General features: G+C 44.2%; 1 protein-coding gene across 2 annotated transcripts in view; it reads right to left on the bottom strand.

Moving 5' to 3' along the window:
* The window catches only part of NCF2 (neutrophil cytosolic factor 2), a 97,233-nt gene extending 80,724 nt beyond the window's left edge, over positions 1 to 16,509 (bottom strand). Inside the window, exons 1-3 of one of the 2 annotated variants that reach the window (XM_078643095.1) lie at positions 15,793 to 16,509; positions 11,955 to 12,037; positions 6,214 to 6,322 (exon numbers count right to left, since the gene is read on the bottom strand). In XM_078643095.1, coding sequence (XP_078499221.1) covers positions 6,214 to 6,322; positions 11,955 to 12,037; positions 15,793 to 15,966 — 366 coding nt within the window. In that variant the 5' untranslated portion in view covers positions 15,967 to 16,509. Of the gene's footprint in view, positions 1 to 6,213; positions 6,323 to 11,954; positions 12,038 to 14,589; positions 14,709 to 15,792 lie in introns of those variants that run through there. The other variant, XM_078643105.1, reaches the window with a different exon arrangement.
* Between the last annotated feature and the right edge of the window lie 893 nt (positions 16,510 to 17,402).

Raw genomic sequence — 17,402 nt, 5'->3', positions numbered from 1 at the left:
TCGGCCTCTGGTCCGCCATCGCTTCCCAAACCGGAACTCCGCCTGACACTCATGACCAGTGCTGCTGGTAGGGACCGCTGGAGGCAGAATTTAAGAAGGATTCGGGCGGATTATAGGCTTGGGTGGCTGAAGCCTCGCTAGGCTGCGTCCGCCATGTTGGTCATCAAGCCACGTCCCTCCTTGCTACTTCTTTCTAACCCTCCTTTCAGGATTGGTGATTGTATCCTATTTTCTCATCTTCCTCCTTTATTTTTTGCCTTTTGCTTTTTTGCTCTTGGACAAAGTCTGACAATGCACAATAGAACCCTGTCCTAAAAAATGAGTGAATTATTCCACCATCTGCAAACACTGGTCCAAGGTAAGCACTGGGTAGTGACCTAATATAGTATCACATGTTCGCCTGCATTTGCATGCAAGTGTTTTTTGTTTTTTTCTATTTTTTAAAGCGGATTTCCAGTTAGATTAGTCGATCAGAAGCAGTCTAACTTTCAAACAATGTATTACTTTGCTCCTTGAGCACATCTCATAAAATTAATGTTGAATCACCAAAGTTCCACACAGACTTGACCTCTGTCCCGCCTTTGGCCCCTCAGCAGCCTTACATATGCTGGTGAGGAGCTATTGAAAAAGGTAGAAATGCTAAAACACTGAAAGTAAACAGAGCCTGACAGCTTGCGTACTTTCTGTTCCTCTGTTAATGACCCGAAGACCAGTTGTAGCAAGGGTGGTGCCCAGTTTGCCAAAGGGAGGTCAGCGGTGGAAAACTGCTACCCTGGCTAGGCCCTGTTGATATCCACTCTCTCAAAGAGTACTGCCACATCTCACCAAAAGCTGCATGGAGTAAACATTTCCTACAAAAAGGTTTACAAAATACAAGCTGTGATTCCACAGCCCGTTCTTTTTACTAAGACCAAAAACACCCCTGACCTGGTATCTACAGTACTAACTCCAGGAATGTAAGATCCTTTTGAAGACTTTCAATGAGCAGAAAGGTGAATTCTGATCCACACAGAACAAAATGAATTATTGTGCTATATACAACCTATATGTTTAATTATTTAATGACCTTAATGTGACCTGTGCAGCACTAGTGGCTTCCTGGCTGCACACATCTACTCCAAAATGTGTCTCACCCTTCAAGAAGGTGACTCCCTGATGATGTCATCCATCTATGTGTCCTTTATTGCCAAGTCAGAAGCTTCAAGCTACCTGTCCTCCTGCGGATGCAAAGAAAAACTAGGCCACTTGGCAAGGGAACATGGTCCACATATAAATGCAAATATTTCAAATGTACTCCTATTGTACTTGGGAATTCATACTCCTCTATATAACTCTCTAACAAAGATATGCCACAATTAATTTAACAAAGCCGCGCAGATAAAATAGAGCAGATACATCCATTCCACTAGTGTCACTGTCTGACATCAACTCAATCTGACATCAGATCTTCCTTTCGAGAGTTTGGACGTATGAAGAGAGCGTGCCTGGTGCTTGTCTATATGTGACGACAACTGTATAGTTAGGGAAACTTGAACCTGAGACTGTCAGGAGCTCAGTCTTGAGTCTTGTTTGATGTCAAGTTGCCATAATGTCACAAGCCTGATTTCGAGATATACAAATCAAACTGTGTTAAGGTTCTGATTTGATGAACAGAAGCGTCACAAAGCACCAAGGGAAGAAGGCTCTGACCTCAGCCCTGATCACAACTACAATGACACCATCAAAGAGCATATCACTGGTCTCCTGTCACAGCAGCGATGAGACTTTCACAGATAGTCCTAGGAGCTCCTATTTGTCGTATTAAGCCAGAGTTAACAGGGCTGTTGTCATGGAATCATTTAGGCTAGCACTATACACTTGTCAAAGCATTGACATGGTTTCCACAAGGACTAAAATCAATGGATTAATCAGGCTTGCATATGACTACTATCACTACTTGCATATGACTTTCACAGGCTTCTATGAATTAATTGTGTTCACATGACTCCTATTACTGCCTAGATCAGACTTTCAAACTGCACCTTCCACTGCATCCATATGGCTCTCTTGGAGATATTGACTGCCGCCACGCTCTTCAGAGCTGTCCATCTTTGCACAGGGTTGTCTATGATTGAGGGACTTATTTTTTTACTTTTAACGTGCAATATATACCAAATGGTTTCCTGGTCTAGAGAACACGACACAGCATGACAGAAGTAGCAGAAGACTCAATTAGCAGAAAGAAAAGGTCTTAAGAGCGAGAGCCCTTCTGAAGACTGTGTACTGATTAGCCTGTTGTGGGTGTAGTAGTAGTACATGGTTCTAAGGTTTAGAACCAAGAAAGCTGAATGACCAACTGCCCACACACTAGCGTTACTGAGGGTACTTGTAGTAATAGCAAGGCTTCAGAGAGTAGAGATGTCAGGGGAATGAAGGGTGCAACAGATGGATTAAACAAGACTTCTCTGGATGGTTAAGCTTTATGGATTAAACAAAGACAGTTAAATTTAACTTTTTTTCTCCATTGTCAGCCAATGTACTTTCTGTAAGCCTTGATTGTATTTTTTGACATAACAAATTAGAGAAACCGAGTCATTATGTACCCTTTGAAGCTTTCACGTGGCAGAAGCTAGCAACCCCAAATATAAAATGTTACAGTAATCAAATCTGGACATCATGCGTCAAGTAACAAGAGACAAGTGTAAAACTCCACGAAGAAAAAGGGAAACTATTTCAGCATAAACAGTGTACAGAAACTCTGTGTTGCAAACCACGTATTTGAGAATGGATAGAAAGTGTGGGTCCAAAAAGATATCTAATGATTTTACATTAGGGTCTAGAGGAGGTAACTGTTCCAAGACTACCAATTCAAAACAACCTGTCCCTGCATTCTTTATTTCTGCTAATTATAAAGATTTCGTTTTTATTAGTGTTCAATGTGAGTAACATTAAAGGCCTCCTTTGGCTGTCCTACCTCCAAGTAGTTGAGGAATGTGACATAGATAGAGGGGGTCTCATGATGTTGGCATATAATAAACTGTCCCCCAAATGCATCATTGTTGCCGTTTGCGATTCCTTAATTGCGAAAATTAAGGAATCGTAATTTAGGAATCGCAAACGGCAATGCATTAAAAAATCGCAATTTATTTTGCGTTTCCTTATTTTTCCTTATTTGCGATTCCCAATTTTGCGAATCGCAAATAAGGAATCCCTTTACATTGATTCCTATGGGCCTAGAGGTCCATAGGAATCAATTGAAAGGCATTCGCAATTAAGGAGTCGCAAAATGAGAATGCATTTTCAAGGGTGCAGGGGGGGTCTAAAGGACCCCTCCCTGCACCCCTGAAATTAAACTTTAAGTACATTTTTCACACACACATGCCCAAAGGGCATGTGTGTGTTTTAAATGAAACTTTCAAAAATGCACTTTTGTGCATTTTTGAAAGTTTTCATAAATTAGCATGAAGTTTAACTTCATGTTAATTTACCACTTCCAAATTGCGATTTTTTTACCTTAAAAAAATCATGCATTGCATTTAAGAAATCGCAAATTTGCGATTTTTTAAATGCAATCGCAATTTAAGAAATCGCAAATAAATTGCACTTTCTTAAATTGCGAAATATGCAAAAAAGGTTAATGCATCCCAAATCTATGAATTGCATTCGCAAACGGCCGAATTTTGCGATTCGCACCGTTTGCGAATGCAATTCTGTTTGATGCATCTAGGCAAATGTGTCATATTCATATGAAATAGCAGCACAACCAAAAGATTGAATATGGTAGGGTGGAGAAAAAGCATTCAGTTTGGAAAGCATAGGTGACAATGATGACCCCATGGAAATCAGGAAGAAGACTCCATATTAGCAGATATGAAATCAGCAAGTTTAACAATAGTGGATGGTGCATGCTATTCCTACCTCCTTCAAACAATTGGTTATTATGGTACGGTCAACCACAGCAAAGAGGTCCAGGGCACCACTCCCTCTAAGTCACCCTCATCTTCAATGTGACAGATCACTTCCATGGCAAACAACATGGCCCTCTGTGTCTCTTCCGGGATGAAAACCAAATTGACTCTCACAATGAATATTGTGATCTTCTAGAAAAGCAAATAATTGCTGTGCCACAACTATCTCCAAAAGTTAATCACTGCACACAATCTATCACTGCACTGATCCGCTATCAGTTGGATGCCTATCACTGCATTGATTAGGCTTTCTCTGTGATGACAAGGCTCTGCCTACCCTTTCACAGGGAGCCTAGCACTTCACCGATCAGGCAATCACAGAGATGCTTTCACTGCACTGATCACGCTTTCTCTGGAGAGTCTGCTGTTGCACTGTCTATGCAACAAGAAACAATTCCCAACTGGTCTCAATAGAAGTCAATTAAATACAGTATGCAATCAGCATTACAAAGAGCAAGACAAAACCAAGGAGTCTCAAAGACGTTTTTTTAGAAGAAGCTTATTATTTAGCAAATTGTTCAGGGTCTTTCACATGGCTAAATACAGTTAAACAGCACTGTGTCGAGCAAATCATGTGACAACCGGAGAGGCACTTGGTGAATAGTGATATTTACAATAAGTGAGAGTGCAAGTGCTAAGGTGAGCAGCGTGAACGACGCATAGTGACAAAGAATATGTACAGTGATGGCTCCACAATTTCAAGTTGCGATTACTTTGAAGCAAAATTCAATAAATTTTTGGAGCACAAAACGTAAAATGCGTCAACAAATAATGCTGCAGTGTCGACGGCGTTTCGATCCCCGTGAGTCGGGATCGTCATCAGGACAAGGTTGTCGATGAGGGCAGTGCCGTGCACGCACACACTAGTTGCGTGAGAGAAGTCCTCCGGGCTGGGTCTGCGGAGGGGCAGGCTGATCGTACATATTCTTTGTCACTATGCGTCGTTCACGCTGCTCACCTTAGCACTTGCACTCTCACTTATTGTAAATATCACTATTCACCAAGTGCCTCTCCGGTTGTCACATGATTTGCTCGACACAGTGCTGTTTAACTGTATTTAGCCATGTGAAAGACCCTGAAAAATTTGCTAAATAATAAGCTTCTTCTAAAAAAACGTCTTTGAGACTCCTTGGTTTTGTCTTGCTCTTTGTAATTCTGATTGCATACTGTATTTAATTGACTTCTATTGAGACCAGTTGGGAATTGTTTCTTGTTGCATTACTCACCCATCCCAACGTGGTTCATGGGTTTACTCCTGTTTATCTTACACAGTTGCACTGTCTAGGCATTCACAGGCGTGTCTGTGGATCAGGCAAACACGCAGATGTTTATCACTGCATTGACCATGCTTCCATAGGAATGTCTATTACTGCACATGGATGTTCATCACTGCAATGATCGGGCTATCATGAGATATCTATCAATGCATGGATGATGCTATCAAAGATGTCTATCACTGCAGAGAGTTGTCTATGCACTGATTAGGTTATCACAGAATACCCACCACTGTATTGATCAGGCTACCACAGGGATATTTGTTTACAGTGTTAGTCAAGATATCACTGATTGAGATAAAGGGCAAAGAATATTTCCGACATTCGGAAGTAGGAACAACCCCAATCGGCCTCAAACAGAAGTTTCTCGTTATTTGGAGATCTCTGTGCAAAGCCGAATTTGCCCAGCGATCATTATTACAAGTAATCAGTGCCCCCGGAATTTTCTCCCTCACGATTTGACAGGTCAATCTGGGAAAAGTGAAAAACGCCCTGCAAACATAGGAGTATGTGAATTTTGATGCAGAAAACACCAACATCCACATGTTTTTCCCCACTGTTAAAAGACATCTTGCAATAGGTGATAGAGAATAGGATTTTATATGGAGCAATAAGTAGAACGCCACTATCCGGGACACTGGTAATTGGTGCCAAATAGTAGGGTGAACCATATGTTGAGTTACTGAAATACCCTCTATACCATAAACCACCACAGTAGAAACTTGAAATTGGAGAACTTGTGGATGAGAAACAAAGATGTCCCAACTCCTGTCAGAAATATTGGATATAAAAGATGCTAGAGAGGAACAAGGAAGAAAAATACAAGAAAGGTTCAAAATATAGTTCTCAAATGTTTAAAATCTGTAAGACTTATTGCTAATCTCTTTACGGAGAAACATGAGGAAAATGCTTCTAAAAGTTCTATTTTTTTAATTTGAAGAAATCATCAGGCAGCGTAAATGGCTGCATGTATACATGAACAAGCTCTTTACCTCACACCCATATAGTTTGTACGGCAATCCCAGGATTTTGTAGTCGATGAGCAGGTTTCCCCTCAGCTGCGTGAATGCTACTGTGAAATCTTGCATGGCCTGCTCATAGCTGCAGAGAGAAAGTGGGGGGAGAGATTCTTTATGCTGTAACAATTAAGTAGTGTTGCATTAATTATGAAATTAGGGAATTCTGAGGATGCAGAAAAATCCACATAATTACATTCTTGATGGAGTTGCCACATTGTTGATAATTTTCAGCATAGCTAGTGCATTTATTAACAAATGAACAGTTTTTTGAGCCTCTTTTAAAATCTCCCCTCCTCACCTAACCCAAAGGTGTAAGTCTGGTATATCTTGGAAGGAATATCAAGTAGTCACAATATGGTGCCCAGAACATCAAAGACAAGGAGAGAGAGACACAGACAGACTAACATAGATAGATAGATAGATAGATAGATAGATAGATAGATAGATAGATAGATAGATAGATCCAATCAATTCCAGTAAAATCATTGCTTGTTTTGGTGTCCTGGTACTTTTAAAAAAGGCCCCTGATGAGGGGTGTTACCCCAAAACCGGTCCCAGGATGCTTCTTTCCAGTTCAGTAAAGACCTGGTTTGGCAGTTTGGGCTGGACTGTTCCCATGAGGCACAGGGTCAAGACTGATTTGCATATAGCTGGGTCTGAACTGAGGTGGTGAAGTGAGCTATAAAAACGATGATGGATTCAATCCAGATCTGAGACGGGGGGTGAGTGTCTGAAAAGTTTCAGTGCTCCATCCATCATCTCCTTGTGTTTGATTTGTTTGCCGTAAGTTGGCAGGATATGGCCAGACGTGGATCCCTTGCTCACTTTGCCACTGGATTCAAGCTAGCCTGGCTGATGAGAGTTGTTACCCCGAAACCGGTCCCAAGATGCTTGTTTCCGGTTCAGGGAAGATCTGGCTTGGCATTTCGGGCTGGACTGTTCCCATGAGGCACAGGGTCCAGACTGATTTGCATATAGCTAGGTCTGAACTGAGGTGGCAAAGTGAGCTAAAGAACGATGATGGATTCAACCCAGATCTTTGACTAGGGGTGAGTGTCTGAAAAGTTTCAGCACTCATCATCTCCTTGTGTTTGCTTTGTTCGCCGTAAGTTCGGAGGGTATGGCCAGACGTGGATCCCTTTCTCACTTTGCCACTGGATTCAAGCTAGACTGGCTGATGAGGGGTGTTACCCCAAACCGGGCCCAGGATGCTTGTTTCCGGTTCAGGGAAGACCTGGCTTGGCAGTTCGGCTGGACTGTTCCCATGAGGCACAGGGTCAAGACTGATTTGCATTTAGCTGGGTCTGAACTGAGGTGGCAAAGTGAGCTAAAGAACGATGATGGATTCAACCCAGATCTGTGACTGGGGGTGAGTGTCTGAAAAGTTTCAGCGCTCCGTCCATCATCTCCTTGTGTTTGCTTTGTTTGCCGTATGTTGGCAGGGTATGGCCAGACGTGGGTCCCTTGCTCACTGTGCCACTGGATTCAACCTAGCCTGGCTGATGAGTGTTGTTACCCCTAAACACGTCCCAAGATGCTTGTTTCCAGTTCAGGGAGGACCAGGCTTGGCAATTTGGGCTGGACTGTACCCATGAGGCACTGGGTCAAGACTGATTTGCATATAGATGGGTCTGAACTGAGGTGAGCTAAAGAACGATGATGGATTCAACACAGAATCTGTGGCTGGTGGTGAGTGTCTGAAAAGTTTCAGCACTCTGTCCCTCATCTCCTTGTGTTTGCTAGGTATAGCACTGTGCCACTGTAGAAAGTACCTTCTTTTGATTTGAGCTGACCTGTGGTCAGAGTAAGCTCTTGGGCCTCACCTCTGCTAGTTTAATTATATAATCAAACAAGTCCACCTTCATGCGTCAATATAACAAATTCTCAATATTGAAAGTCTAAACCACAAGTCGTAGCAACATTAATTTTTGTGCATTAAATACACGCCAAACCCGCTTATTTATGAAAATACATTTTGGAACAGGGATTAAAAAACACTTGGGTTGCTCTCCTGATGTCATCAGTGGGACACAACACCTTATTGCACCATCCTCTGACAATTTCCTGCTTTGACAAGGTATATTTCATTTCCCCTTCTTGAGATAGTCTTGCTCAATACTTTAATGGGAAGAACATGAAAAGGAGGAGCAGACCAGCAACTGAAGTTGTGAAGAAAGAGCTAATTCCATGGATTATAACCAGTCAGGCACTTCAGAATTTCACAAGAGAGACCTTAAACGTGCAATTCAAATGTGCAATCTTTGCTTTCAACAGGAAGAACATGTAATATGAGCCGTGGGAGTCCAGAAAATTGGGCATAATGAAAAATAATTTAAAGAGGTATGGGGGAGCTGGTAACGCAATGCAGTGATATGCACACACTTGAGGTACGTATGTAAATTGTTTAGCTCGGAGAAATGTCATTGCAGTGTTTGTGACTATGTTGATCTGTTGAAGCTCAAGGGGAACAGGTACCTATAGTGTGCCACGTAGCACCTATCAAACATGTGATCATGCATTTGTACTTCCTAGTGCCGGGATGGTTCTCTAGGAGCCAGCTCTGAATTTGCTTAATGCATAAGAATAGCATTCAAAGCTGGCCTCGATGCATGAATACACATGCAGTAGAGGCCATCTTAGAATGGGTAAAACAAACATTTTAAGATTGATGCGTGCCAATACAGCAGAGGGCAGTGCTCAAAGCACGGGGCAGCTCGGGGAAGTGGGTATGGTTTCAGGTCACAGCCTACCAGAGAGCACAACTGTCTGGTTTGCTAAAGACATCTTGGCGACATTCAGAAAGCTGACCTAGGAATACATTCTGCCTATTGCTTGCCATTGGCTTTGTAACTCACATTGTTCTTGCTTTCTATTTGCTGGCCTTATTTGTTTTTAGGCTGCCCAGCTAGAGTTTGTGCCTTCCCTTGCCCAAACCGTGTTTACAGTATCCTTCCACACGCTTCCATTCTGTTCTAATTTCCTCACATTTGCTTTGCGTTCAAAGACTGAGGTCAAATGTCAGGTACTGACTTCTGAGGGCGTTTGTTTACTTTTCTTTCTCTGACTACAAAGTGAGAGGATTTATGTGACAATCTTGCTGGATACTGGGGGTAGAAAATAGTTTTTTTCTACCACACGACAACATTTAAATGAACTGTGTAAGTATTTTAGAATACATCAGAAATAGGAACACTAATTAAAGCACATTTTTTAGTATTTCCGAAGTGTGTTGGAAACAAATACTTTAATATGATCAAAACAAATCATTACATTAGGTGATGCAATTTCCACACATTTTTGTCTGTGCACTGTATAGTTTTATTGGTAAAACTGTATGTTTGTGCAAATGTAATGGTCATGTCAATTGAAAATGTGTTGTCTGTAATGGTAGTGTGCTATCACACGATGAATACTCCACTCTATGTGACTCCACTCTACTCTGCACCACTCCACACCACTGCACTCTACTCTGCACCACTCCACTTTACACCACTACATGCCACTGCACTATGCACCACTGCACTATGCACCACTCCACTCTACACCACTGCAGTCTATGCCCGTTTACGCTATGCCTCTCTACCCTGTAACAACCTGCTCTATGACAATGCACTATTTGCCACTCTACTCTACACCATTGCACTCTTTGCCACTGCCCTCTACACAACTCCAGTCTAGGCCACACCAGTCTACTCTGCACAACTCCACTGCACTCTATGCCACTCTATGCCACTGCACTCTATGCCAATACACTCTATGCCAATGCACATTACTCTGTAATACTCAACTCTATGCCCCTGCATTATATGCCAATATAGTGCACGCTACTCCTAATCTACTCTGCACCACTGTACTCTATGCCACTTCACTCTACACCACTTTACTCTATGCCATTAGACTCTATCACACTCTAAGCAACAACACTCTATCCTGAACCACTCCACTCTACGCAACTTCACTCTACTCTGAAACAATCTACTCTGTGTTACTGCACTCTGCGCCGCTGCACTCTGCGCTTCTCCAGGCCACTACACTCTATGCCACTTTGTGCCACTCCACTCTATGCCACTGCACTCTATACCATTCTACTCTTAGACACAGCTCTCTGCGCCGATGCACTCTACATGATTTCACTCTGTCACTTTACTATACTCTGCATCACTGTACTCTACGCCATTCTACACTACTACACTCTGGCACTCTACTCTGCAACACTGCACTCTCTGCCACTGAACTCTATGCCACTCTACTCTGCACTACTCCACTCTACCCTATGCTACTGCATTCTATGACACTATACTCTACTCTGCACCCCTCTATGCTATTCTACTCTGCACCAGTCTACGCCACTGCACTCTATGCTACTCGACTCTACTCTGCGTCACTGCCCTCTGCATCACTCACCTCTATGCTACTCTGCACCGCTCTACGCCGCTGCACTCTGCGCCACTCCAGTCTACTATGCACCACTTTAATCTACTATGCACCCCTCTAATCTACAGCATTGCATTCTACGATACTACATTGTACTCCGCTGAATTCAATGCCACTGTACTCAATGTCACTGCACTCTACACAACTATATTCTGCAACACTCTACGCCAATGCACTATACACCAGTCCACTCTACTCTATTCCACTTGATGCGACTCCACACTATGCGACTCCACACTATGCCACTCCAATAACGCCACTCTCTGCCCCTCCACTCTACAACACTCTAATCCCCTCTTTGCCATTCCACTCTACGACACTCCACGCCACACTCTTCCAAGCCACTAACTTTCAGCCGCGTTGAGCAGCAGCCACGCTGGTGTACAACATGGCTAAAACACATTGGCAAAGCGAATAGCTCTTGCGTAGGTGAGACCTATTTGATTTGCCAATATTTGCCAATAATGGGTTGTATGATGGAACAACGCAGGGAAATACTTTGCATGTCTTTACAATGCAATTTTTACCTCACACTTTTTTAGAACACATGCTTTCACAACGCATGCCATTACCACGCATTGTGTAGATATATATATATAAACACATATATATATATATATCTATATAAAAACAATGTATTTGTAGGGGAGACCCACCAACTTACCTTAAATGCATGGTAATAGCATGCGTTGTAAAGGCATATATGTGGTAAAAACATGAGCGGTAACAAATGCGTGATAAAAGCACAATGTAGTATAAACCTCCTTATAAAGGCTGTTTCACCAAATAATAAGAGGGGAATGAGGAAGAGGAGAAAGTAGCAAAGGGAGAGAGAAAAGTGGACACTCTGTTATTATGTTATTGTATAAGGTACCAAAAGAACTCGATTAACAAAATGAGCGGATATGCTGAACACAGTTTAGCTGCTTTGACATTGATCACACTCCATTCGACATTACAAAAATAATGTGCATACAAATATAGTAAAAGACAAGGTTTGTGAAAGAAAATAAAAGATTCTCTATGCATCTCAGGTCTGGAGAAAGGGTGGTGCACAACTGTAGGCTTGCTTTCCACAAAGCCTGACTTTTTAGAGTCCTGGGTCATAGCCTCGTTCTGCTTACATGCCTAAACTCTGAAGATGCAAGGTGATGACTATTGGATCTGCAGTGTGCCAATGGAACCCTCGAAGACTGAGGCCATATATTATGAGGACTTTAGTAAAGCTATCACGGCTAGCTTTAATGTGTCATGAAAGAAAACGGAAAGTTTATACGTACTCTCCCAGTTTGAAAAACACTGTTCCCCTCGTGAAATATGCCACGGCCAAGTGTTTGTCCCGTGCAATGCTTCTGGAGTAGGCCTGTGGGAGACACAAAGGCACATGTTACTGACAGGCAATCTTTTAGAATTAAACAACTCACTTCATAAACACTGGAATTAAATGTCCTGCATGACATAGAGCTTCAAGACACTCGATCCAGATTGTCCACATACATTCCTCAGAAAGCGAGATTTCTAGGGACAGACTTCCTGGTCCCAAGTACCACAGATCTTCAGCTCACTAGGATCAGGCTTGTCCAGACCCAGGTGCCACAGACCACCAGACACCCCCTGTCCTTTATCACACTGCTCCAGGTCACTGGGGTAGACTCTTCTGCTCGTGTGTGTCTCAGACCTCAGGGTAAACAGTGACAGATTGTTCTAATCTAGTGCACCCTAAAACCCCATAATAGGCTGGCCTAAGCCCGGGTGGCAGTGCCCTCGGAGATGTTTTAAGGCATGGGCACAGTGGGCTCTATCCGGGGCCCCAGCCTATCAGGGGGCCCCTTGGTAGAGCCAGCTCAGTTCTGCGGAGAATCTTGCCCTGATGGCCTTGAATAATTCTTAAAGAGAAATGTTTTAAGTACAGTTTTCCTTTAATTTATTTTTAATGTAGGTGATGTGTGAGTCTACTACAGATAGTTTGCAGAGAAATGTGTGAATGTTTTAGGCAACATCAATAACAAAGCTTCTTTTAGATCATAACATTACCTCGCATATGAGAAATGGGAGGGCATGGCCTTGATTATTCGCAGTAATATTAGTGAGATGCAGCTGTGTTACAATATTAAAAACCACACATCACTATCCCTGAATATTAGATGTAAACACAATTCGAACTTAGACCAGTGTGCTTATGCACTATCAGTGACCGGGCCAAAGACGGTATGAAAGAGCTGAATCTGGATCATAAATTCAAAACTGTTCAGAACAGGGGCCCCCTAATACATTTGGCCCAGGGCCCCCAAAATCCTTAAAATGTCCCTGAGTGACCTGGGTCATTAGGTAGAGATTGGTACAGTCCTGAGCCGACATCACGAAGTGTAGGAGGTTAAAAGTACATACAACACACTGCTTTGTCTGCAAACATCTGCCCAGTGGCCTTGTCCACCAACAGGTGACACCCATTAGGGCACTGGGTTCAATATGTCTGTGCAACATGGCTGTTAAGACTGCAGTCACCATTCAATTGCGAGGTACTGGATGGAGTTATATGCCAAACTTCAAACATATATCAAAATAATATATTTAGATACCACCATAAGAGAGAGAAGGTTTGCTCTAAAGTTCTGCAGTTATTCGCACACATTTGAGGTACGTAGGTAATGTGTCTGGCTTGTAGAGACCTCCTTGTGTTATCCGTAACTATGTTGATCTGTCAAAGGGGCCACCAGGCACTTACCACACGCACTGTCACACCTACCCATATACTGAAACCAGCATGCATCTGCAGCAGCCATCTTTGAGAAGATGCTCTAAAACATAACAAATGGCATTGTTGCAAGCGTGCGTGTGCACTTACATGAGAGGTCATATTGGAATGGTTAAAACAATGTAAGCACCAGGGGTCTTGGATAAGCGGGTGCAGGGGGTGATTGTTAAGAAAAAGAGGGGAGTGGAGAATGGAGGGCAGCAGGGAAAGATAGAGAGGTGAGAACATAGTTCTTTATATGTACTGCATTGCAAGGTCTAATGTCTGCAATGGATGTATACATTTCAATACAAACAAAACACTTAGTGACCGACATGCTCCTTGGGCGGGACAAACACAAGAATAGGGAGGAAAGCCATTGAATCAGGGACAAAGAAGTGAGATGGACAAGAAATTTTGAGCAACTGGCTCACCTATGAATTGTTTTATCCCCCCAAAAGGCCTTCGAAACAGACTGCTAGAGCTATCTGTAGGTTAGACCTGCAAAGGCGAGCCTCCAGTCGTGACTGGCAGGGAGGAAATGTTGTAGAAGGTTTTAGTTTCTCTTCCACGTCTGTCCTGCAAGGGCCTTCCTCGCTATTATTTCAGGATTCGAAGAAATCTATACAAACTGAACAAAGCTAGTTTGCCTCTCCAGGGTGTCTGATGACAGGAAACCCCCCCAGACTTCTTCAACCCTTAGCATGGAGTCACACCTGCCACTGGTATATGGCCTCGATATCTATGGCACACTCTGGGTCCCACTGCAATAGCAGCACACCAGTCTGCTGTTCCTCCATTAACACTCGACCACTGACGGCCCTGCCTTCCGCAGGGGTCAAACCGCCCTCTCGAGCTCTCTCTGCCTGTTGCTGGTAGCACTGAAAGGCAGTCTGCAAATGAGCAACATGGCAGCAAAGAGCACCAGCCGCACAGGTCATTAATAAAAGTTGGTACGATATATTTTGGGCTAATAATTTATCGTGGCAGTAAGGCCTGGGGTGCACTGCAGCACGCCCCCATCTCTGCATGGCTGTCCCTCTCTCTTTCTGTATCTACCGTTTGTTCTAGGGTAAATCCGCTTCCTTTGTATGTCTCCCTCATTCTCTGCGGTCTGTACCATTGATGCCCGTCTGCCCTGGCCTTTTTTCTTGCTCCCCTCGATCTACAGTATTCTGTACCTGTGATGGGCCAGCGGATGTCTCATTGGATCTTCACTGTCTCTTTCAATGCCTTTCTCTGTGCCTCTCTCAGCCTCTCTCTCGGGTGAGTTTGTACCTACTAGCATCTTTCAATGTCTCGGCGTCTGTGCTATTTCTCCTGTTTTCCCTCAGCCCAGTCCAGTGTCTACGTGTATTGTGCCCGCCTGTGTCTCATGTCTTCTCTCTGTTGCTCTTATTCTTGTTCAGCCTGTGACAATGATGGTCCTGCCCTTATCTCTTGTCCCAGGTCACGTCTCTCTCTGAGGTATGTCTTTGCTTTCGTTTATTTTCTTGTATCTCTCTCTCTGTTGTCTGTGTTCCTAACTCCCCTTTCACTTGTTCTTACTTGCCCCTTTCTTTCCCATATCATCTAGCTTTACTCCTCTTTGTCTTGCACCTTATCTCTTGTTCTCTCCCTCTCCAGATCACACACCTGCTTACACCTATACACACTTCTATCTCCCATTCCCCTTGTCTGTCTCCCTGTTTCTTTCTGTCTTTCTCTCGCAGTCCGACTCCCTTTCCCTCTGTGCATCTTTCTTTTTATTTCGCTCTCTACCTTTCTCTCCCGTATTTCGCTCCTTCATTCTTTTAACTCTCAACCCCCTTTTTCTAACTCTTCTATCTTTTCTCTCTCTCGGTCTTCCTCTCTCCTCTTATCTATCTCACCTCACTCATTCTAGCTCTTGTTCTCATTTTCTCTCGCTGTCTGTCTTACTTTGTCTCTCTACTTTCGCCTTCTGACACTTTCTCTCCCAATATATATATATATATATATATATATATATATATATATATATATATATATATATATATATATATATTTCTCTTGCAAACTCTGCCTTTCACTTGCCCTCTCGTTTCTCATTTGTCTCCTTCTGTTTTTCTCCATCTCTCTCTTGTCTGTTCTTTTTCTGTGTCTCTTTCGCCTGCCCTCTCTGGCTATGTTTCTTTTTCTCTGCTTTGTCTATCCCATTCTCTTGCTCTCTCCTGCTTTGGCCCCTTCTCGCTCTCTTTTTCTATCTCTCAAACCTACTTTTTGTCCTTTGCTTTCCCCGTGTCCCTCCCTCTTTTGCACTCTCTGACCCCTTCTCTCTCCCACCCTCTCTGTTGCCCGTCTCTCATCTTGGGACCTCCCTGCAGAATGCGATGGGACAGTCTCCGGAGGCAGCACTCACTCACCTCTTCAGCCAAGTTAAGGTCCTCGAGGATCAGGTGGATGCATCCAATATTGAAGCATATTTTCGAGTGGGGGTCCTGCACAGATTCAAAGGCCTCCAGCGCCTTAGCCCAGTCCTTCCTGTCTGCGGCAGACACCCCCTCGGCCCAGAGCCGAATGGTCTCAGCCAACGACATGGTTAACCGAAGGCCTGTGTGTATCGCCCTCGGAGAACGTAGGGGATACTCTGGGTCTCCCTCTTGAAGGCAGCTCCCCCCTCCCTGACGCAGGCGTTAACGAATAGTCCGTGTCGGATGTTCAGGGTCTCCCTCTGAGGCGGGTCTTGGTGAACACTCAGGGTCTCGCTCTGAAGTGCAGGGTTTGGTCCCGGTGTGCTCTCGGGTCTCCCTCTCCGCAGGGTGGTCAGTGGTCTCCCCTCAGAGGCGGTTCTCGCTGGTTGCTCGGGTCTCCCTGTCCGAGGCGGGCCTTGGTCGGTGCTCCGGTGGGTCCGTCGGGGGAAGGTCTTGTTGGGGTCTCCAGTGACGCGTGGGAGACGGCTCTTGGTGGTTGCTGGGGTCTCAGGCCGTGACAGACACTCTGCTCCCGAGCTCACCGCGAGGTGTGAGTCTTAGGGAGGCGGCGGACTCACACAGACCACAGCGGCGCAGGGGCTGGCTCTCTCCCCTCTCAGCAGAGGGGCTTTAAGAATCACTGCCTCGGCCGTGCCTGACTGGGCCTGCAGAGGAAGTGAAGCTGGAAGCAGCGACGGAGACACTTCCCCAAACCGACGCACTTGTGTAATTCTCTCGCCCTCGCTGGTTTAAACGCCGTCCTTCTGCTTCCTCTTCACTCCGCACTTTACCCAAACACAGAGGTCAGTCACGACCTCGCGCGTGTCCCCAGAGCCCGTTTGAGCGCCTGAGTCGTGAGTGACTCGGACCTCACACCTCCAGCGCGCTCTCCAAGGACGCCAACCAATTAAAGGACGCCAACCAATTAAAGGGTAGTCAGTGATAGAAGACATTAACCTTGCTTGCCCTTTCTAGGGTTGCCACCTGGCTAGTGGTTGTTGCCGATATGACCAGTATTTTAATGTTCTAGTGGGTACAAATATTAGGAAAATCGACTAAACCTGGTATTCTTCCCCTTACTAACACAGTAATTGAGTAAGAAGAAAACACTTTAAAATGTGTTTTAGTACTGCCCTAATGTACCCTAACTGATAAAGTAAACAAAGACAGAAAGGCCATGTTAAACATGTAAACAGAAGATTTTACTTACAGTTCTTTTTAAGTACAATGGCTGGATCTATGCAGAAACTTGAAACGCGAACCAATGACTGTTCTTTTTCTTTGGAAAAGGTGGCAACCCTACTTAGTACCCATGCATTGCTTGGTCTGAAGTTCATGAAGACAGCCCCTTTTTAGAAAGCAACCAGGGCCAGTGGCATAATGAAACTTGAGGGGTCCCCGCAAAGTACATGGAGTGCCCCGGCCCACCACATACCACTTTGGTCCCCACAGCCTGACGGAGAACGCAAACCGGCTGAGGCATTTGAGTCGGACCAGCCCCAGGAGCATGGGGATGTGCTTATGGGAAACACTGCAGCTCCTTTTGTAACAGGGGATCAATA

Source organism: Lissotriton helveticus, chromosome 1_1, assembly GCF_964261635.1.
Source record: "Lissotriton helveticus chromosome 1_1, aLisHel1.1, whole genome shotgun sequence".
In the NCBI taxonomy this organism is placed as follows: Eukaryota; Metazoa; Chordata; class Amphibia; order Caudata; family Salamandridae; genus Lissotriton; species Lissotriton helveticus.
Note: the sequence above shows the minus strand (reverse complement) of the source record. Positions and strands in the feature narration are given on the sequence as shown.